General features: G+C 57.0%; 1 protein-coding gene across 1 annotated transcript in view; it reads left to right on the forward strand.

Annotated features, from left to right (window-relative positions):
* The window catches only part of LOC140404757 (cohesin subunit SA-1-like), a 118,196-nt gene that overhangs the window by 88,765 nt on the left and 5,733 nt on the right, over positions 1–23,698 (forward strand). Inside the window, exons 22-26 of the mRNA XM_072493472.1 lie at positions 2,112–2,305; positions 7,688–7,871; positions 9,346–9,453; positions 11,333–11,432; positions 12,805–12,879. Coding sequence (XP_072349573.1) covers positions 2,112–2,305; positions 7,688–7,871; positions 9,346–9,453; positions 11,333–11,432; positions 12,805–12,879 — 661 coding nt within the window. The remainder of the gene's footprint in view (positions 1–2,111; positions 2,306–7,687; positions 7,872–9,345; positions 9,454–11,332; positions 11,433–12,804; positions 12,880–23,698) is intronic.

Raw genomic sequence — 23,698 nt, forward strand, 5'->3', positions numbered from 1 at the left:
CTGTGTGCGCACGGTGCGACGGTCTGTGTGCGCACGGTGCGACGGTCTGTGTGCGCACGGTGCGACGGTCTGTGTGCGCACGGTGCGACGGTCTGTGTGCGCACGGTGCGACGGTCTGTGTGCGCACGGTGCGACGGTCTTTGTGCGCACGGTGCGACGGTCTGTGTGCGCACGGTGCGACGGTCTGTGTGCGCACGGTGCGACGGTCTGTGTGCGCACGGTGCGACGGTCTGTGTGCGCACGGTGCGACGGTCTGTGTGCGCACGGTGCGACGGTCTGTGGGCGCACGGTGCGATGGTCTGTGGGCGCACGGTGCGATGGTCTGTGTGTGCACGGTGCGACGGTCTGTGTGCGCACGGTGCGATGGTCTGTGGGCGCACGGTGCGACGGTCTGTGTGCGCACGGTGCGACGGTCTGTGTGCGCACGGTGCGACGGTCTGTGTGCGCACGGTGCGATGGTCTGTGCGCGCACGGTGCGACGGTCTGTGTGCGCACGGTGCGACGGTCTGTGTGCGCACGGTGCGATGGTCTGTGTGCGCACGGTGCGAAGGTCTGTGTGCGCACGGTGCGACGGTCTGTGCGCGCACGGTGCGACGGTCTGTGCGCGCACGGTGCGACGGTCTGTGCGCGCACGGTGCGACGGTCTGTGCGCGCACGGTGCGACGGTCTGTGCGCGCACGGTGCGACGGTCTGTGTGCGCACGGTGCGACGGTCTGTGTGCGCACGGTGCGACGGTCTGTGAGCGCACGGTGCGACGGTCTGTGTGCGCACGGTGCGACGGTCTGTGTGCGCACGGTGCGACGGTCTGTGTGCGCACGGTGCGACGGTCTGTGTGCGCACGGTGCGATGGTCTGTGTGCGCACGGTGCGACGGTCTGTGTGCGCACGGTGCGACGGTCTGTGAGCGCACGGTGCGACGGTCTGTGTGCGCACGGTGCGACGGTCTGTGTGCGCACGGTGCGATGGTCTGTGTGCGCACGGTGGGATGGGGGGGTGGGGGATTCGGATGGGGGCGGTGAGGGATTCGGATGGGGGGGTGGGAGATTCGGATGGGGGCGGTGAGGGATTCGGATGGGGGCGGTGGGAGATTCGGATGGGGGCGGTGGGGGATTCGGATGGGGGCGGTGGGGGATTCGGATGGGGTGGGGGATTCGGGGTCTGTGCTGGGGGGGGGATTCAGGGTCTGTGCTGGGGTTGGATTCGGGGTCTATGCTGGGGGGATGGGGGGTCTAGCTGGGGGGGATTTGGTGTCTGCGTTGGGGGGGATTTGGGGTCTGCACTGGGGGGGATTTGGGGTCTGCACTGGGGGTGGATTCGGGGTCTATGCTGGGGGGATGGGGGGTCTAGCTGGGGGGGATTTGGGGTCTGCGCTGGGGGGGATTTGGGGTCTGCACTGGGGGGGATTTGGGGTCTGCACTGGGGGTGGATTAGGGGTCTATGCTAGGGGGATGGGGGGTCTAGCTGGGGGATTTGGGGTCTGCGCTGGGGGGGATTTGGGGTCTGTGCTGGGGGGGATTTGGTGTCTGCGCTGGGGGGATTTGGTGTCTGCGCTGGGGGGATTTGGTGTCTGCGCTGGGGTGGATTTGGGGTCTGCGCTGGGGGGATTTGGTGTCTGCGCTGGGGGGATTTGGTGTCTGCGCTGGGGGGGATTTGGGGTCTGCGCTGGGGGGGATTTGGTGTCTGCGCTGGGGGGATTTGGTGTCTGCGCTGGGGGGGATTTGGTGTCTGCGCTGGGGGGGATTTGGTGTCTGCGCTGGGGGGATGGGGGGTCTAGCTGGGGGGATTTGGTGTCTGCGCTGGGGGATTTGGTGTCTGCGCTGGGGGGATTTGGGGTCTGCGCTGGGGGGGATTTGGGGTCTGCGCTGGGGGGGGGGATTCGGGGTCTGTGCTGGGGGGATGGGGGGTCTAGCTGGGGGGATTTGGTGTCTGCGCTGGGGGGATTTGGGGTCTGTGCTGGGGGGGATTTGGGGCCTGTGCTGGGGGGGATTTGGGGTCTGTGCTGGGGGGGATTTGGGGTCTGTGCTGGGGGTGGGTGGGTGTTGAGACGTTATCCGGGTGTGCGTGTGTGTGGAGGACTGGCCAATCTCCGGTAACCGTTTTGTCTGATCGCAGCCTCACCTACCTGGACAAGACGTTCCCAGCCCCCCTCACTGCAATCATTGAAGCTTGGCTGCCGCTTGGTTCATACCGCCGCTCACTGCTGACCCGTGGGGAAGACGACACCATGTCCATGATCAGCGGCAGAGCAACCAGTGTGCGGAGCAAGAGAGCGCCAGTGACCTCTGCCAAGAGGAGGAAACTGGAAGGTAATGGCGGGCACAGCGCCGGGCGGGGCGAGAGGTGTGTCGCAACGCTTTTCTTTCCCCCCCCCCCCCCACCTCCGAATCTCACCCCCCCCTTGCTAATCTGACCCCGTCCCTGCTCATCTGACCCCGTCCCTGCTCATCTGACCCCGTCCCTGCTCATCTGACCCCGTCCCTGCTCATCTGACCCCGTCCCTGCTCATCTGACCCCGTCACTGCTCATCTGACCCCGTCCCTGCTCATCTGACCCCGTCACTGCTCATCTGACCCCGTCACTGCTCATCTGACCCCGTCCCTGCTCATCTGACCCCGTCTCTGCTCATCTGACCCCGTCCCTGCTCATCTGACCCCGTCCCTGCTCATCTGACCCCGTCCCTGCTCATCTGACCCCGTCCCTGCTCATCTGACCCCGTCCCTGCTCATCTGACCCCGTCCCTGCTCATCTGTGACCGTCCCTGCTCATCTGACCCCGTCCCTGCTCATCTGACCCCGTCCCTGCTCATCTGACCCCGTCCCTGCTCATCTGACCCCGACCCTGCGAATCTGACCCCGCCCCTGCGAATCTGACCCCGCCCCTGCGGATCTGACCCCGCCCCTGCGGATCTGACCCCCCCCCCCCTGCGGATCTGACCCCCCCCTGCGGACCTGACCCCGCCCCTGCGGACCTGACCCCGCCCCTGCGGACCTGACCCCGCCCCTGCGGACCTGACCCCGCCCCTGCGGACCTGACCCCGCCCCTGCGGACCTGACCCCGCCCCTGCGGACCTGACCCCGCCCCTGCGGACCTGACCCCGCCCCTGCGGACCTGACCCCGCCCCTGCGGACCTGACCCCGCCCCTGCGGACCTGACCCCGCCCCTGCGGACCTGACCCCGCCCCTGCGGACCTGACCCCGCCCCTGCGGACCTGACCCCGCCCCTGCTAACCTGACCCCGCCCCTGCTAACCTGACCCCGCCCCTGCTAACCTGACCCCGCCCCTGCTAACCTGACCCTGCTAATGTGACCCCGCCCCTACAAATCTGACCCCGCTAATCTGTCCCCGCCCCTGCTAATCTGACCCCGCCCCTGCTAATCTGACCCCGTCCCTGCTAATCTGACCCCGCCCCTGCTAATCTGACCCCGCCCCTGCTAATCTGACCCCGCCCCTGCTAATCTGACCCCGCCCCTGCTAATCTGACCCCGCCCCTGCTAATCTGACCCCGCCCCTGCTAATCTGACCCCGCCCCTGCTAATCTGACCCCGCTAATATGTCCCCGCCCCATCTAATCTGACCCCGCCCCTGCTGATCTGAACCCGCCCCTGCTGATCTGAACCCGCCCCTGCTAATCTGACCCCGCTAATCTGACCCCACTAATCTGACCCCACCCCTGCTAATCTGACCCCGCCCCTGCTATTGTGACCCCGCCCCTGCTAATCTGACCTGGCTAATCTGACCCCGCCCCTGCTGATCTGACCCCGCCCCTGCTAATCTGACCCCACTAATCTGACCCCACCCCTGCTAATCGACCCCGCCCCTGTTAATCTGACCCTGCTAATCTGACCCCGTCCCTGCTATTCTGACCCTGCCCCTGCTAATCTGACCTTGCCCCTGCTAATCTGACCCTGCCCCAGCTAATCTGACCCTGCCCCAGCTAATCTGACCCTGCCCCTGCTACTCTGACCCTGCCCCTGCTACTCTGACCCCGCCCCTGCTACTCTGACCCCGCCACTGCTAATCTGACCCCACCCCTGCTAATCTGACCCCACTAATCTGACCCCACCCCTGCTAATCGACCCCGCCCCTGTTAATCTGACCCTGCTAATCTGACCCCGTCCCTGCTATTCTGACCCTGCCCCTGCTAATCTGACCTTGCCCCTGCTAATCTGACCCCGCCCCTGCTAATCTGACCCCGCCCCTGCTAATCTGACCCCGCCCCTGCTAATCTGACCCTGCCCCAGCTAATCTGACCCTGCCCCAGCTAATCTGACCCTGCCCCTGCTACTCTGACCCTGCCCCTGCTACTCTGACCCCGCCCCTGCTACTCTGACCCCGCCACTGCTAATCTGACCCCACCCCTGCTAATCTGACCCCGCCCCTGCTAATCTGACCCCGCCCCTGCTAATCTGACCCCGCCCCTGCTAATCTGACCCCGCCCCTGCTAATCTGACCCCGCCCCTGCTAATCTGACCCCGCCCCTGCTAATCTGACCCCGCCCCTGCTAATCTGACCCCGCCCCTGCTAATCTGACCCCGCCCCTGCTAATCTGACCCCGCCCCTGCTAATCTGACCCCGCCCCTGCTAATCTGACCCCGCCCCTGCTAATCTGACCCCGCCCCTGCTAATCTGACCCCGCCCCTGCTAATCTGACCCCGCCCCTGCTACTCTGACCCCGCCCCTGCTACTCTGACCCGGCCCTTGCTACTCTGACCCCGCCCCTGCTAATCTGACCCGGCCCTTGCTACTATGACCCGGTCCTTGCTACTCTGACCCCGCCCCTGCTAATCTGACCCGGCCCCTGCTACTCTGACCCGGCCCCTGCTACTCTGACCCGGCCCCTGCTACTCTGACCCGGCCCCTGCTACTCTGACCCGGCCCCTGCTACTCTGACCCGGCCCTTGCTACTCTGACCCGGCCCTTGCTACTCTGACCCCGCCCCTGCTAATCTGACCCGGCCCTTGCTACTCTGACCCCGCCCCTGCTAATCTGACCCGGCCCTTGCTACTCTGACCCCGCCCCTGCTAATCTGACCCGGCCCTTGCTACTCTGACCCCGCCCCTGCTACTCTGACCCGGCCCCTGCTACTCTGACCCGGCCCTTGCTACTCTGACCCCGCCCCTGCTAATCTGACCCGGCCCTTGCTACTCTGACCCAGCCCCTGCTACTCTGACCCGGCCCCTGCTACTCTGACCCGGCCCCTGCTACTCTGACCCGGCCCTTGCTACTCTGACCCGGCCCCTGCGACTCTGACCCGGCCCCTGCGACTCTGACCCGGCCCCTGCGACTCTGACCCGGCCCCTGCGACTCTGACCCGGCCCCTGCGACTCTGACCCGGCCCCTGCGACTCTGACCCGGCCCCTGCGACTCTGACCCGGCCCCTGCGACTCTGACCCGGCCCCTGCGACTCTGACCCGGCCCCTGCGACTCTGACCCGGCCCCTGCGACTCTGACCCGGCCCCTGCGACTCTGACCCGGCCCTGCGACTCTGACCCGGCCCCTGCGACTCTGACCCGGCCCCTGCGACTCTGACCCGGCCCCTGCGACTCTGACCCGGCCCCTGCTACTCTGACCCGGCCCCTGCTACTCTGACCCGGCTCCTGCGACTCTGACCCGGCCCCTGCGACTCTGACCCGGCCCCTGCGACTCTGACCCGGCCCCTGCGACTCTGACCCGGCCCCTGCGACTCTGACCCGGCCCCTGCGACTCTGACCCGGCCCCTGCGACTCTGACCCGGCCCCTGCGACTCTGACCCGGCCCCTGCGACTCTGACCCGGCCCCTGCGACTCTGACCCGGCCCCTGCGACTCTGACCCGGCCCCTGCGACTCTGACCCGGCCCCTGCGACTCTGACCCGGCCCCTGCGACTCTGACCCGGCCCCTGCGACTCTGACCCGGCCCCTGCGACTCTGACCCGGCCCCTGCGACTCTGACCCGGCCCCTGCGACTCTGACCCGGCCCCTGCGACTCTGACCCGGCCCCTGCGACTCTGACCCGGCCCCTGCGACTCTGACCCGGCCCCTGCGACTCTGACCCGGCCCCTGCGACTCTGACCCGGCCCCTGCGACTCTGACCCGGCCCCTGCGACTCTGACCCGGCCCCTGCGACTCTGACCCGGCCCCTGCGACTCCGACCCGGCCCCTGCGACTCCGACCCGGCCCCTGCGACTCCGACCCGGCCCCTGCGACTCCGACCCGGCCCCTGCGACTCCGACCCGGCCCCTGCGACTCCGACCCGGCCCCTGCGACTCCGACCCGGCCCCTGCGACTCCGACCCGGCCCCTGCGACTCCGACCCGGCCCCTGCGACTCCGACCCGGCCCCTGCGACTCCGACCCGGCCCCTGCGACTCCGACCCGGCCCCTGCGACTCCGACCCGGCCCCTGCGACTCCGACCCGGCCCCTGCGACTCCGACCCGGCCCCTGCGACTCCGACCCGGCCCCTGCGACTCCGACCCGGCCCCTGCGACTCCGACCCGGCCCCTGCGACTCCGACCCGGCCCCTGCGACTCCGACCCGGCCCCTGCGACTCCGACCCGGCCCCTGCGACTCCGACCCGGCCCCTGCGACTCCGACCCGGCCCCTGCGACTCCGACCCGGCCCCTGCGACTCCGACCCGGCCCCTGCGACTCCGACCCGGCCCCTGCGACTCCGACCCGGCCCCTGCGACTCCGACCCGGCCCCTGCGACTCCGACCCGGCCCCTGCGACTCCGACCCGGCCCCTGCGACTCCGACCCGGCCCCTGCGACTCCGACCCGGCCCCTGCGACTCCGACCCGGCCCCTGCGACTCTGACCCGGCCCCTGCGACTCTGACCCGGCCCCTGCGACTCTGACCCGGCCCCTGCGACTCTGACCCGGCCCCTGCGACTCTGACCCGGCCCCTGCGACTCTGACCCGGCCCCTGCGACTCTGACCCGGCCCCTGCGACTCTGACCCGGCCCCTGCGACTCTGACCCGGCCCCTGCGACTCTGACCCGGCCCCTGCGACTCTGACCCGGCCCCTGCGACTCTGACCCGGCCCCTGCGACTCTGACCCGGCCCCTGCGACTCTGACCCGGCCCCTGCGACTCTGACCCGGCCCCTGCGACTCTGACCCGGCCCCTGCGACTCTGACCCGGCCCCTGCGACTCTGACCCGGCCCCTGCGACTCTGACCCGGCCCCTGCGACTCTGACCCGGCCCCTGCGACTCTGACCCGGCCCCTGCGACTCTGACCCGGCCCCTGCGACTCTGACCCGGCCCCTGCGACTCTGACCCGGCCCCTGCGACTCTGACCCGGCCCCTGCGACTCTGACCCGGCCCCTGCGACTCTGACCCGGCCCCTGCGACTCTGACCCCGCCCCTGCGACTCTGACCCCGCCCCTGCGACTCTGACCCGGCCCCTGCGACTCTGACCCCGCCCCTGCGACTCTGACCCCGCCCCTGCGACTCTGACCCCGCCCCTGCGACTCTGACCCCGCCCCTGCGACTCTGACCCCGCCCCTGCGACTCTGACCCCGCCCCTCCGAATATCATGCCCCCTCGCTCTCTTCCCAAATCATATTTATACTTTGTAGTTTCTGGTCCTCAGATTGAAAGCTGGGCTGCTCTCTTTGGGGGAGGGGGAAGTTCGGGGGGTGCTCTTGTCAGGGCCTTGCCTCTTTCAGGCTCTCTGCCGGGGCTCTGGGTGTCACTGACCCTGGTTTGCGTCCAGTTTCAGCCCTGAGCTCGGAAGGATCGTGGCCGCAGAGTGCGGGCAGCTTGCAGATCCACGGCAAACTACGGACTCCGATGCTGACCTCGACCATCCTGAGACCTCCCCAGTGGGACACGGGCAGCCTGCAGAGCTCTGACGACCAGGATTCGGAGAAGGGTTCAGACTCGGAGTTTACAAACAGGTAGGCCCGGGGAGCGAATGCGTCGAAAACCGGCAGTGCGATTCCACCTTTGGTTACGATGCTGGTCTCATTGTCGAGGGTCCCAGACCCCACTGATTCCAGCTTTGTTGGGATGATAGCCCATGTTATCCGTGTGCAATAGACCGAGGTCTGCGCAGTGAGGCAGCCACTGTACGGAATAATTCAACACATCGCTCCCTCATCGTACGTTTCCTGCCTTACAACATCCCTCCAGCACCGCGTGATTCCTGCAGCTGCTGGTTCTGTCCCCATTCTGTCCTGAACAACCAATCGCAAAACACCGCATTATCAGAACATAATCCAGGGCTGGTGCTGAGGGAGTGATGCACTGCCGGAGGGTCAGTACTGAGGGAGTGCCGCACTGTCAGAGGGTCAGTACTGAGGGAGTGCCGCACTGTCAGAGGGTCAGTACTGAGGGTGTGCCGCACTGTCAGAGGGTCAGTACTGAGGGAGAGCTGCACTGTGAGGGTCATGAAAGCTTAAACTAAGGCATTGCCGTAAGCAATTTCAAAGCAGAGCTGTGACGTTCTGCTATTGTCCTGTCGAATAGCATCCTGAGAATGGATTAAGTGGTCGTTTTGTAGGTTGTTTGTGTGATTCCGCTATTTTTTATACTTTTAAAGTACCGAATCATTTTCTACAATTAGGGCAATTTGGCATGGCCAATCCACCTACCCTGCACACCTTTGGGTTGTGGGGTCGAAACCCATGCCGACATGGGGAGAAAGTTCAAACTCCACACGGACAGTAACCCAGAGCCGGGATCAAACCTGGGACTTTGATTGCACTGTTCTCAAACGGGCGGCAGTTTTCACTGTTGGCAATAATGTATTTTTCTTCATGACTTCCTGCGCGTGTGCAAAAAGGTGTTGTCGAAATGAGTCACTTCTACCCTTGAACCAACGTTTTCTTCTATTTTCCCATCCCGTTCACCCCCGTCCTTTATCGCAAGGCACTTTGCAACTTCCTCGGATGATCGTTATTTTCTAAAAGCTCTGATCATTTCCTTTTGTCAACGAAGAATATATGCTTTGTGCCTTTTACCGAAAGCCGGGACTGGGTGGCACGGTAGCACAGTGGTTAGCACTGTTGCTTCACAGCGCCAGGGTCCCAGGTTCGATTCCCGGCTTGAGTCACTGTCTGTGCGGAGTCTGCACGTCCTCCCCGTGTCTGCGGGGGTTTCCTCCGGGCGCTCCGGTTTCCTCCCACAAGTCCCGAAAGGCGTGCTGTTAGGTGAATTGGACATTCTGAATTCTCCCTCTGCGTACCCGAACAGGCGCCGGAATGTGGCGACTAGGGGCTTTTCACAACTTCATTGCAGTGATAATGTAAGCCTACTTGTGACACGAATAAAGATTATTATCGTTAAGCAGTTAAGCAGAGTACGTGGCCTTTGAGCTTCCGGTGTGGAGAATCTAACCTCCTCTTCCTTTTTCTCCCCCCACTTCTTCAGTCAATCCTGGCTAGAGTCGCAACGTCAGAATAAGCAACAGAGTCAGAGGATTCAGAAGAACCGACTGCAGAAGAATCAACTGCGAAAGAGAGTCAAGAAACAACAGCTGTGAGTGAGGAGGATTCTGTCATTGGCTCAAACCGCTCAGTGCTTTGGTGTTTCAGTCTGGTCAGGGACTGGGACAGGCGGACCGGGTGGCACGGTCTGGACTGGGACAGGCGGACCGGGTGGCACGGTCTGGACTGGGACAGGCGGACCGGGTGGCACGGTCCGGACTGGGACAGGCGGGCCGGGTGTCGAGGCTGGGACTGGGACAGGCGGGCCGGGTGGCACGGCCGGGACTGGGACAGGCGGACCGGGTGGCACGGCCGGGACTGGGACAGGCGGGCCGGGTGGCACGGTCTGGACTGGGACAGGCGGGCCGGGTGTCGAGGCTGGGACTGGGACAGGCGGACCGGGTGGCACGGTCTGGACTGGGACAGGCGGACCGGGTGTCACGGCCGGGACTGGGACAGGCGGACCGGGTGGCACGGTCTGGACTGGGACAGGCGGACCGGGTGTCAGGCCGGGACTGGGACAGGCGGGCCGGGTGGCACGGTCAGGGACTGGGACAGGCGGGCCGGGTGTCACGGCCGGGACTGGGACAGGCGGACCGGGTGGCACGGTCTGGACTGGGACAGGCGGGCCGGGTGGCACGGTCAGGGACTGGGACAGGCGGACCGGGTGGCACGGTCTGGACTGGGACAGGCGGACCGGGTGTCACGGCCGGGACTGGGACAGGCGGACCGGGTGGCACGGTCTGGACTGGGACAGGCGGGCCGGGTGTCACGGCCGGGACTGGGACAGGCGGGCCGGGTGTCACGGCCGGGACTGGGACAGGCGGGCCGGGTGTCACGGCCGGGACTGGGACAGGCGGACCGGGTGGCACGGCCGGGACTGGGACAGGCGGGCCGGGTGGCACGGCCGGGACTGGGACAGGCAGGCCGGGTGGCACGGTCTGGACTGGGACAGGCGGACCGGGTGTCACGGCCGGGACTGGGACAGGCGGACCGGGTGGCACGGTCTGGACTGGGACAGGCGGACCGGGTGTCACGGCCGGGACTGGGACAGGCGGACCGGGTGGCACGGTCTGGACTGGGACAGGCGGGCCGGGTGTCACGGCCGGGACTGGGACAGGCGGGCCGGGTGTCACGGCCAGGACTGGGACAGGCGGGCCGGGCGTCACGGCCGGGACTGGGACAGGCGGACCGGGTGGCACGGTCTGGACTGGGACAGGCGGGCCGGGTGTCGAGGCTGGGACTGGGACAGGCGGGCCGGGTGGCACGGTCTGGACTGGGACAGGCGGACCGGGTGGCACGGTCTGGACTGGGACAGGCGGGCCGGGTGTCGAGGCCGGGACTGGGACAGGCGGGCCGGGTGTCACGGCCGGGACTGGGACAGGCGGGCCGGGTGTCACGGCCGGGACTGGGACAGGCGGGCCGGGTGTCACGGCCGGGACTGGGACAGGCGGACCGGGTGGCACGGTCTGGACTGGGACAGGCGGGCCGGGTGTCACGGCCGGGACTGGGACAGGCGGGCCGGGTGGCACGGTCTGGACTGGGACAGGCGGGCCGGGTGTCACGGCCGGGACTGGGACAGGCGGGCCGGGTGGCACGGTCAGGGACTGGGACAGGCGGGCCGGGTGTCACGGCCGGGACTGGGACAGGCGGGCCGGGTGTCACGGCCGGGACTGGGACAGGCGGACCGGGTGGCACGGTCTGGACTGGGACAGGCGGGCCGGGTGTCACGGCCGGGACTGGGACAGGCGGGCCGGGTGTCGAGGCCGGGACTGGGACAGGCGGGCCGGGTGTCGGGACTGGGACAGGCGGGCCGGGTGTCGAGGCTGGGACTGGGACAGGCGGACCGGGTGTCCCGGTCCAGACAGGCGAATGGAATGGACTTTCTGTGAGGGTCTGTTTAATGCGCGATTCTGTTGTTTGTCCCACAGCCTCAGTCTGATGGAGGAAGATGGAGAGGAGTCTGAGGGAGGAGAAATGATATCAGACGCCACGAGTGAACGGTCGGATACAAACAGCGAAATCAGTCTGGTCAGTAACTGAAGACTGGTAGAGGAAGCAGGACATGGTGTGGAATAAAACAGGGCAGCACGCCCTCCGTACTGACCCTCTGACAGTGCAGCACTCCCTCAGTACTGACCCTCTGACAGTGCGGCATTCCCTCAGTACTGACCCTCTGACAGTGCGGCATTCCCTCAGTACTGACCCTCTGACAGTGCAGCACTCCCTCAGTACTGACCCTCTGACAGTGCAGCACTCCCTCAGTACTGACTCTCTGACAGTGCAGCACTCCCTCAGTACTGACCCTCTGACAGTGCAGCACTCCCTCAGCACTGACCCTCTGACAGTGCAGCACTCCCTCAGTACTGACCCTCTGACAGTGCGGCATTCCCTCATTACTGACCATCTGACAGTGCGGCACTCCCTCAGCACTGACCCTCTGACAGTGCAGCACTCCCTCAGTACTGACCCGCTGACAATGCGGCACTCCCTCAGTACTGACCTGCTGACAGTGCAGCACTCCCTCAGTACTGACTCTCTGACAGTGCAGGACTCCCTCAGTACTGACCCTCTGACAGTGCGGCACTCCCTCAGTACTGACCCTCTGATAGTGCGGCACTCCCTCAGTACTGACCCTCTGACAGTGCGGCACTCCCTCAGTACTGACCTGCTGACAGTGCAGCACTCCCTCAGTACTGACCCTCTGACAGTGCGGCACTCCCTCAGTACTGACCTGCTGACAGTGCAGCACTCCCTCAGTACTGACCCTCTGACAGTGCAGCACTCCCTCAGTACTGACCCTCTGACAGTGCAGCACTCCCTCAGTACTGACCCTCTGACAGTGCGGCACTCCCTCAGTACTGACCTGCTGACAGTGCAGCACTCCCTCAGTACCGACCCTCTGACAGTGCGGCACTCCCTCAGTACTGACCCTCTGACAGTGCGGCACTCCCTCAGTACTGACCCTCTGACAGTGCGGCACTCCCTCAGTACTGACCTGCTGACAGTGCAGCACTCCCTCAGTACTGACCCTCTGACAGTGCAGCACTCCCTCAGTACCGACCCTCTGACAGTGCGGCACTCCCTCAGTACTGACCCTCTGACAGTGCAGCACTCCCTCAGTACTGACCCTCTGACAGTGCAGCACTCCCTCAGTACCGACCCTCTGACAGTGCGGCACTCCCTCAGTACTGATCCTCCAGCCTAGACAACCATCGTCCGTGATGTGCTGAGCTGTCCGGGTTGCGAGCCCCTGACCCATGGGCGGTGTACAAGGTGGTTGGGTCCACCCCGCCTGTTCCCCTCGTGCCAATGGGCCGTGATTGGTTTTCAGGAGCGTGTAGATTTCTCAATTCCTGGGTGGCAGGATGTCTCTCTGACTGTGTGTCTCTCACTCTTTTAGCCCGCACCCCTCAGTCGACGAGGCAGAGCTGGAATGTTACAGGACCTATTCGACTCCAGTATCCTCGACATTGATGTAAGTAACTGTGTCTATTCGCAGTCAACCCCTCGGGCATGTCAACGCAGGAACAGGAGGAAGCCATTCCCCCTCCCGTCATCCTCCATAACCTGTCACACCGGACTGGAGGAGGCCATTCAACCCATTCCCGTGGGGGGAGGGAACAATGCCAAACCTCCCCTTTTTGTGGGTATGTGCTTCCTGACCCTACCCCCGAACAACCTGCCCTATCCCGGGATGTGAGGCCCGGTACTGAGCGGAGTTACTCTGAGGTGGGGTCTGACCGGAGCTCGGTATGGCTGGAACGTCATTCTCTCTCTCTCTCCCCCTCCCCCCATATATTCCATTCCACTGTCTGATGATTTTTATGCCTGTCGGTGATTTGCGCCTCTCTCTCTCTCTCTCTCTCTCTCGCTTTCGCTCTTGCTCTCTTTTTCTCTCTGCTCGTCTGGGGCTTCATAAATACTCGGATCTCTCTTCCCTGAATGCAAAATTGATGGTGTCACGAGCTCAGAGACCACAGTGTCGGTGTAAACACTTTATTGAAGGTAGTGTATCATGGCTGCCTGTATACGGTGGTGCAGTGGGTTCACACGGTCCCGGGTTCGATCCCGGCTCTGGGTCACTGTCCGTGCGGAGTTTGCACATGAAATGAAATGAAAATCGCTTATTGTCACAAGTAGGCTTCAAATGAAGTTACTGTTAAAAGTCCCTAGTCGCCACATTCCGGCGCCTGTTCGGGGGAGGCTGGTACGGGAATTGAACCAAACATTCTCCCCGCGTTTGCGTGGGTCCCGCCCCCACATCCCAAAGATGTGCAGGGTAGGTAGGATTGGCCACGCTAAATTGCCCCTTAATTGGAAAAAAAAAATTGGTATTTTAAATTTAAATTTTAAAAAAAGTTATGGCTGCCTGTCGCCCCCATCCCCAGCCAGGCATTGTGAGATCGCCTTTCAAAGCCCAGGCAGGCGACTTTGCACCACCCTCGTAAACTAGTACAGCCATTTGAGGAGGCCATTCAGGCTGCTGGAGTCTTTGCTATCTCTATTGAGGAGCAACCCAGTGAGTCTCCCTCCATAATCCCTGCTCTCCCACATGCACGTATCCTGTTCGCTTTTGAACGCTGCCCCAGCGCCCTCTCGGGCGGGGCATTCAGGTTATCGTTTGGCTCTTTTGCCTCTTGCTTTAAAGCTGGCTCCTGGCCTCAGTAAATCGGCAGATAAGGCTGGATGCTACAAAAGTAATAAAAGGGACAAAGCAAAAGGTTCTCTATCCGAATGCACCTGGCAATCAAAACCAAACTGATGGAAATGATAGCACAAATAGAAATGAATAATAGCGATTTGAAATGAAATGACAATCGCTTATTGTCACAAGTAGGCATCAAATGAAGTTACTGTGAAAAGCCCCTAGTCGCCACATTCCGGCGCCTGTTCGGGGGAGGCTGGTACGGGAATTGAACCGTGCTGCTGGCCTGCCTTGGTCTGCTTTAAAAGCCAGCTCTTTAGCCCTGTGCTAAACCAGCCCACTGATTTGATGTTCAGTGCAAAGACGTGGCTACAGGATGATGCAGATTGGGACCTGAATGCTGAGGGCATGTGCCGTTCAGGAAGGACGGGAATTTGAGAACATGCGTGTTGAATCCCAAATTTCTTTATCCGTCAGTCTGGCCTCAATAAAAGTCGAGATGGATTTGCAAGTATAACGTTAGTTATTTTATTCAGCTTGCAAGCTAAACTTAGTCCACAGTGATACAGATAACATGTTGCTCTCTGCAGCTCCGGGACTAAGTGAATGTCCCAGACAAAGAGATCAGTACTGATACACTCAAATGGCATCAAGTTTCACATACTCGACACCCATAGGTCATCCTATGTCCCTCCTGACCTGTTTGATCTATTCTGATTGGCTCACTTCCAATCCCTTTCTCCGGCCCCTATCAATTCAGCATCACTCTCATAGACACACCTCTTCCTGCTTTTTTCCATGCGGTCTAAAATCCTTTGTCTCTACTTGCCAGAATCAAAGTGGCTTATTTCTACATTACATTAACTAATATCTCTAAAGTAACTATTTTATATCACATTCGTCATTCCCTCCTTTTATCATTCCATGATAACCGGACTATCCAATCCATAGCTACGGTTCCCCATCTAAAAAGATCCGTCGCTGCATTTCCAATTCCTGTCTTAGCCCCCCCTCATCTGCTTCACCCTCATGGATTTTAACAGTTAAATTTTTGGGGGCTTTGATCTGATCCAGTGCACCCAGCATTCTACCCATCACACATTTAAGGATGGCCAGGCCCACAAAGATGCAGCCGATAGCTACCACTAGATACATGGCCATATTTATCAACCAGTCCTTCCAACCTCCAAATCCCCAAGAGCCAGGATCCTGCATCCCGTCCAAGTGATCCCGTATGCAATCCATAAATTTAGTGATGTTAGCGGTCAAGTCCTGAACTCCCATGATACACTTGCCCTGCACTATGGCGCATACCCCACCCTCACGGGCCAGAAGATAGTCAAGAGCATACCGGTTCTGCATTGCAAACAACCGTAGCTGAGACAACTCCTTGGTTATTGCCCCGAGGGCTCCCAAGGTTTACTACCCGGGTTTTCCTCAGTTTGGCCTTTAACTAACTTAAGTGTATCTCCCGGTAACCTACGTTCTAGCTGTACTTCCCTTCTCATACGCCCCATCCTCTCTCTAGTCCCTTTCACTTTCTCATAGCCTCTTCCTACGCTCTTCTGACAGCCTGATTTTACCTTTATTGTACCACTCTTAACACATCCAAAATCGAATTTACATGTATTCCAAAAACAAGGCAATGTCCATATAATGTTCCCTTCCCATCACCGGGACCGGTGCAACTGCTTCATGACTCCTGCATTCTCCTTAACTTTGATGACCTTCCATGAGTCGATACCATGTCCTCGTATATGGGGGCAGCGAAGAACATCACCTTTGCAGAGGTGATGTAACCTTGTAGATTGGTTGGGGCTACACAGATACATAATATTCCCCTTTTCCATGTCCATCGCCAATAACACGCCAAGCGAAGTGAGGCCAAATATCATACAGACGATGCGTAGCCACTCCCATCATGCTCCACACCTTCTTTTCCCGTGACTGTGGCTGTAACTTTGACTGGCCATTCGGTCTCAAGTAGTGGCCGGTATTTGTCCTCCAACTCCCTGTTTTGTCCAGTTCTGTCATAGGCCAGGGTAACGTGATGCAGTGATAGTGACTGTTCAACGTCTAACGTCCACCACTGGGGGGTGATAGAAATGTAGCACTGTTGTCTCATCCTCCATGATGTAACCGTTATCCCCTCATCTCCGCATTCTAGCTGTAGCTGGAAGATACACAGTAAATCTCGGGCCAACAAGTTACAGTCCAATCCAGTAGTCACTACAAACTGATGCTCTGCAGACTTATTCTCGTAAGTGACTGTCACAGGTTCAGAAATAGGATACTCACACACCTGTCCTGTCTTTTAAAGGGGCATTCCTGTTGCCAGTGACCTGCACGGCCGCAATTAAAACATGCATTGCTCCCTCTATTTCTGCCCCGTCCTCTTCTTCCAGTAGACCAATGGCCCCTCAGAGGGGGCTGCGGTTGTAAAGCTGTTGATGCGTTCGGTGGGCCATAAAAAGGGGATGAGGGTCCCTTTGGGTGGGTTTGGTATCCTCCTCTTCGCTGATCCACCCACCCAAAGTCACAATATTGGGGCTCCTGCTGATAAACTACCATTTCTGCCGCTTGTTGGGATCGCCAATCATCCTTTTTCATTACATACTCAGTCTTAACCTTTGTAACTGAGCCTCCTTCTTGGCCTACACCCTCCTTCCAATAAAATCTGACTGCCCTTGCCATCTGGGAAGGGTCGTTCTCTGTCCAATTCATGTTATTACATTTCACAGCAGTAACCACAGAAGGTGGTAGGCAATGCATTAACATAGCACAATATTGAGGGGAATTCTGACTATTTTGATACAGCAAATCGCCTGACTGCCCACGGTAGATTTCATTAAAACGCTCCAGAAATTCCTCTGGCTCTTCAGTCTTCTTAGGTTTTAGGTCTAAGATAACAGAAAGATTTATGGGCCTTTGAAATGTGCTATTCAACACATTCAAGATCGGTGTCCTTCTATCGTCGTCTAACGCATAGGCCTGCTGAAGTGCGGCATGACTTGCATAATTCAGGTGGTTAAGATAATTGCGGTACTCTGCTGGGGTTAAAATCTGCTGGACTAGGGCCCGGAGGTCCCTTGAATCAGCTTGATAAATTGAGATGGTAGTCCTCAAGGAATCCATGAAGGCAGCAGGAGATTTCTTTCTATCTGGGATTGTAGACATAATAGCCATCATCTCACTGGGTGTCCATGGGAAGTAAACGTCTATCGTGGGGTTCGCTCCTGCAGTCACTGCGTCGGGGTTTCGCATCTTCCTAATCAGTAACTGTCTCCGAATGTCACCAGGGGGCACTCTAGCTATTTCCCCTGGTTGTTCCAAGACTTCAATGTCTCTCCCTGTCACTAGGGGGAGTTCTTTCTCTTCAAAAGAAGTTGTTTCAGCTTCCTTTGTTCCCGAATCTTGTGGTTTCTCCTTAGTTTGGAGAGACTTAGGTGATATGCTTAATTGTTTCTGGTGAGGGTCAAGCCCCTCTCTCGCTGTCCGAGATCTTGTCCTAGAGCTAACTGGGCTTGTGGGACAGAGTTCCTTTTGCTCTTCTGGTCGTGAAGTTGGTAAATCAGGACCCACACTATCACCCAAAAGGGCTTGAGTTTCTGGCATATTTGGAATCTGGGGAGCAATGACTGGGTATATATTATTGTACTCTGGTGGTTCTGGAATGAGCGCAGACCATGCTATGGGTGCAGACAGAACTTTTACTGACTTTTCCAAATTATTGAATTTTTCTTTTTCTGTCAATTCAAGGCCAGCCATTGAACTACGTAGCTCATCTCTTGTTTGACCCGTGTCTTTCCTGTCTCTACTTGCGCTTTTTTTTAAAAAACTTAAAAATGTTTGAAAATTCAAATTGAATTACTGCAACTTGCAAGCTTAGCTCTGATCTCAACTCAGAACCAAATTTACAATTTGCTTAACACAAACTTGTATAACATTTACAACTTAATTATTTCTTTATCTTAACAATTTTTCTTTTAACAAGTTTTTTTTTCCTTTTACATTCACATAAGTGTTGGCAAAATCAACTATCATCTCCAGATTTACACTTTTTTAAAAAAAAATGCTGTCCGTGACCTCCTTTAAGTTTCTATTAATCTCCTGATAAAATTAGATAAACCTTATTTCAAGTAAGTAAAACTTAAGATTCTGGCAATTTCAATCAATTGCTTTCGAAAATAATAACTTTTATCAAAGAGGTGGAGAAACCCACTGGTTTCCTTTAATTAATTCAAAACGTAACTTTGCTGGTGTTCACTGACTCAAAGGAAAGGTATCCGATTACACTACAGGCTGCTGCTGTTATCTCAAAGCCTGAGTGAGAAGCACTGTCTGTCTTTTGATTTTGCCTGCTGCTGTTAACCCTTTGAGAGACTTCTGCTTCAACCAATATGCAGCATTCCCCACAATCTCAACTAGTCCTTGGAACTGTGTTTTTCGCCAATACAGTCCAAGGAGACAATTTTAGCTTAATCAACTATATATTTAAAACACTCACACATAGAGTTGAACCATCTTCAGATTTAAAAACAGTTATACTGGACTGAACCTTCACTACTGAAGTCCCATCAGCCTCTGAACCCATATAATAGACTGAACCTTCACTACTGAAGTCCCATCAGCCTCTGAACCCTTATACTTGGAATTGAATCATCATTTGCGATGTCACATCAACCCAAAACCCTAACCCAAGCCGAATCAACAATATGAAATCCCATCAATTAAATTGCTAATCCCCAGACTGACCTGTGATTTCGTCGAGGCGGTCTTTCTGTGCCAACCGCGAGTGACCAGACTAATCAGACGATAAGAAGAGGGGAACTATCAATGCGCGGTCATTTTCCAGTTCTACATTGAGGGCCCCTTGTTCCCCATCGTCCTGTTCATAATCAGTCTAATTCTGATTTCGCAGTTGGACCAGGATCGCCCTGAGAAATCCCGGTTTTCGGCACCAAATGTTGAATCCCAAATTTCTTTATCCGTCAGTCTGGCCTCAATAAAAGTCGAGATGGATTTGCAAGTATAACGTTAGTTATTTTATTCAGCTTGCAAGCTAAACTTAGTCCACAGTGATACAGATAACATGTTGCTCTCTGCAGCTCCGGGACTAAGTGAATGTCCCAGACAAAGATCAGTACTGATACACTCAAATGGCATCAAGTTTCACATACTCGACACCCATATGTCATCCTATGTCCCTCCTGACCTGTTTGATCTATTCTGATTGGCTCACTTCCAATCCCTTTCTCCGGCCCCTATCAATTCAGCATCACTCTCATAGACACACCTCTTCCTGCTTTTTTCCATGCGGTCTAAAATCCTTTGTCTCTACTTGCCAGAATCAAAGTGGCTTATTTCTACATTACATTAACTAATATCTCTAAAGTAACTATTTTATATCACATTCGTCATTTGGAGGGATGGCTCTGTCAACTGGTGGTAGTAGCGCAATAGAGCGGGGAGACCCAAGTTCAGAAAGCCAGGCCGCAGAAGCGGTTTGGGTTGAGATGAGAAATTGAAGATTAAATGAAAAGTCGCCAGAGGGCCAGAGGCTGCTCTACACAGGGGTGGGGGAGCGGAGTGATTTAACCCGAGGGTCACCACACCACAGGTGAGGGACAAGGTTGTAACTCTACGGTAGGGCAGAGTATAAAGGAGATACTAGCTGCTTGCCACAAAGGTACTGCAATAATCATGGGAGATTTTCACCTACATATAGACTGGAAAACTCTAGCATAAATGTTTCCAGGATTGTTTCTTCGAACAGCACATCCTGGAGACAGCAGTATTGTGCAATGAGATAGGATTAATTGATTACCTCATAGTGAAGGCACCCCTAGGTAACAGTGATCATAATATGATTGAATTTTACATTTGGTTTGAGGGAGGGAAGAGTGGGTCCAAGTATTTTAAACCTAAATAAGGGCAAATAGGAGGGCATGCAAATAGAGCCAGCCGAAGTGTGCTGGCAATTATGTTTTGTGGGATGGATCAATCGAGGTTCGGCAGCAGACATTTGAAGTGATATTTCAGAATGGACACATTTCAAAGAGAAAGACAAATTCCAAGGGAAAGGCCTGTCAGTCCGAAGATGCGCAGGTGAGGTGGGGTTACGGGGTAAGGGCGAGGTATGGTGCTCTTTCGGAGGGTCGGTGCATACTCGATGGGCTGAATGGCCTCCTGCACTGTAGGGATGCGCTCATTTATAGTTGACTAAAAAGTCAAATACAGTATTAAACTTCAAAGTACATATTTGCACAAAGATAAGTGGCAGGTCAGAAGATTGGAAAGAATATGAAGAGCGTCAAAGAGTGACAAAATGGGAGTAGAGTACGAGAGAAAGCTAGCCAGTAATACAAAAATGGACAGTAAGAGTTTCTGTAGAGATTTAAATAAGTAAAGAGTTTTGGTATAGGAGAAAGTGCATCTGGAGAATGAATAATGGAAAGTCGGGCTGTGGCGGATGAAGAGAGGACACGAGTAACATCCCAGAAAGAGCTGTAAATCAGGAAATGCTAGGAGGGAGGAACTCAGGAAAATTGCAATCACCAGGGAAGTGGTACTGAGCAAATATTTGGGCCTGCGGGCTGGGAGATCTTCACCCAAAGGTTTTGAAAGAAGTGGTTCATGAGATAGCTGAGGTGTTGCTTTTAATTTTCCAAAATTCCCTGCATTCAGGGAAGGTACCATTAGATTGGGAAGTAGCGAATGTAACTCCTTTACCCCAAGAGGGAGACCGAAATCAGGAAACTACAGGCCCGTTAGCTTGACATCTGTCATAGGGACAACGTTAGAAGCCATTGTTAAAGACGTTCTAGCAGGGCACTGAGAAAAACTCACGACAATCGGGCAGAGTCCAACAGGGTTTTGTGAAAGGGAGATCGTATTTAACTAATTCTTTTTGGTAGTTTTTTGAAGGAGTCACATGTTTTGTGGATAAAGGTGAACCGGTGGATGTACTGTACTTAGATTTCCAGAAAGTATTTGGTGCGGTGTTGCGTAAAAATGTAACGCTCGAGGTGTTGTTGGGGGGGGGGGGGAAACATTGGCATGGATTGAAGATTGACTTGCGGACAGGAGACAGAGTTGGCAGAAATGGGTGATTTTCTGGTTGGCAAGATGTGACGAGTGGTGTGCCACAGGAATCGGTGCTGGGGCCTCAACTCGTCACAATTTATACAAACGATTCGGATGAAGGGACGGTCGCAAAATCTGCCGGCGACAAAGTTGGATAGGGAAGTGAATTGTGAGGAGGACGTAAGGAGTTTGGTTACAGAGGGACGTGGGTTAAATGGTCTATAATGTGGGCAAATGTGAAATGATCGATTCTGGCAGGAAGAATTCAAAAGAAGCTCATTATCGAAATTGGTGACTGCAGATTCTGAGGTACAGAGGGATCTGGCTAGTATGCAAGTGTGGCGAGTAATTAGGAAAGCTAATTTATTGCAAGGGGAATTGAATATAAAAGTAGCACGGTTCTGGTTCAGTTGTACAGGGCATTAGTGAGAACACATCTGGAATACTGTGTACAATATTGGTGTCCTTATTTAAAGAACAATGTAAATGTATCGGGAAGCAGTTCGGAGAGGATTTACCCGACTAATCCCAGGAACGGGCAGCTTGTCTGATGAGGAAAGGTTGGGGAGGTTGGGTTTGTATCCGCTGGAGTTTCGGAGAGTGAGAGGAGACTCGATCAAAACCTTTAAGATCCTGAGGGGGTGTTGACAGGGTGGATGTGGAGCGGATGTTTCCTCATGTAGGAGAATCTAGAACCGGCGGGGTCACTGTTTAAAAATAAGGGGGTGGCCCCTTTAAGACGGAGATGAGGAGAAATATTTTCTCTCAGAGGGGGCGGAGTCTCTGGAACTCTCTTCCTCAAATGGCGGCAGAAGCAGAACCTTGGAATATCTTTAAGGCCGAGCTGGATAGATTCTCGATTAACGAGGGGGTGAAAGGTTATCGGAGGGTCGGCAGGAATGTGGGGTTGAGGTCACGATCTACATTAATGATCTGGAAGAAGTTACTGAAGGCACGGTTGCCAAGTTTGCAGACGACACAAAGATCTGTAGAGGGGCAGGGATATTGAGGAAGCAAGGGGGCTGCAGAAGGATTTGGACAGGCTAGGAGAGTGGGCAATGAAGTGGCAGATGGAATACAATGTGGGAAAGTGTGAGGTTATGCACTTTGGAAGGAGGAATTTAGGCATAGACTATTTTCTAAATGGGGAGATGCTTAGGAAATCAGAAGCACAAAGGGACTTGGGAATCCTTGTTCACGATTCTCTAAAGGTCACCGTGCAGGTTCAGTCAGCAGTTAGGAAGGCAAATGCAATGTTAGCATTCATCTTTAAAAAATATATATTTTATTAAAGTTTTCAAACACAATGTTTCCACCTTACAAATCAACATAAGAGATAACACAATAACTAATAAGTAACATTATTTAAATAAAATAGTGAACGAGCAAAATAACAAAAAATAGTACTCCCTCCCCCCCCCTCTGGGCTGCTGCTGCTGACGATCTATTTTCCCTTAACGTTCCGTGAGATAGTCAAGGAACGGTTGCCACCGCCTGGAGAACCCCTGAACCGATCCTCTCAACGCAAACTTCATCCGTTCCAGTTTTATGAACCCTGCCATGTCGTTTATCCAGGCCTCCACGCCGGGGGGTTTCGCTTCCTTCCACATGAGTAAGATCCTTCGCCGGGCTACCAGGGACGCAAAGGCCAGAATATCGGCCTCTTTCGCCTCCTGCACTCCCGGCTCTTCCGCTACCCCAAATATAGCTAACCCCCAGCCTGGCTTGACCCGGACCTTCACCACCTTTGAAATCACTCTTGCCACTCCCCTCCAGTACTCATCCAGTGCCGGACACGACCAGAACATGTGTGTGTGGTTCGCCGGGCTTCCCAAGCACCTCCCGCACCTGTCCTCCACTCCGAAGAACCTGCTCAGCCTTGCTCCCGTCATGTATGCTCTGTGTAGAACCTTGAATTGTATCAGGCTAAGCCTGGCACACGAGGAAGAGGAATTTACCCTACTTAGGGCATCCGCCCACAGACCCTCCTCAATCTCCTCCCCCAGCTCTTCTTCCCATTTTCCCTTCAGCTCCTCTACCAGCGCCTCCCCCTCATCTCTCATCTCCTGATTTATTTCTGACACTTTGCCCTCCCCGACCCATACCCCGGAAATCACCCTATCCTGGATCCCCTGTGTCGGGAGCAGTGGAAATTCCCTCACCTGGTGCCTCGTAAACGCCCTCACTTGCATATGTCTAAAGATATTCCCCGGGGGCAACTCATACTTTTCCTCCAGTGCTCCCAGGCTCGCAAACTCCCCGTCAATAAACAAGTCTCTCAATCTCCTAATTCCTGCCCGATTCCAGCTCTGGAACCCTCCGTCCATCCTTCCTGGGACAAACCTATGGTTATTCCTGATCGGGGACCACACCGAGGCACTCGTCAGCCCCCCTATGTCGCCTCCATTGCCCCCAGATCCTTAAGGTTGCCACCACCACTGGGTTCATGGTATACCTTTTCGGGGAGAGCGGTAGCGGCACCGTCACCAGCGCCTTTAGGCTCGTTCCTTTCCAGGACGCCAGCTCCAGCCTCTTCCACGCCGCCCCCTCTCCCTCACTCATC

The sequence above is a fragment of the Scyliorhinus torazame genome, chromosome 31 (assembly GCF_047496885.1).
Source record: "Scyliorhinus torazame isolate Kashiwa2021f chromosome 31, sScyTor2.1, whole genome shotgun sequence".
In the NCBI taxonomy this organism is placed as follows: domain Eukaryota; kingdom Metazoa; phylum Chordata; class Chondrichthyes; order Carcharhiniformes; family Scyliorhinidae; genus Scyliorhinus; species Scyliorhinus torazame.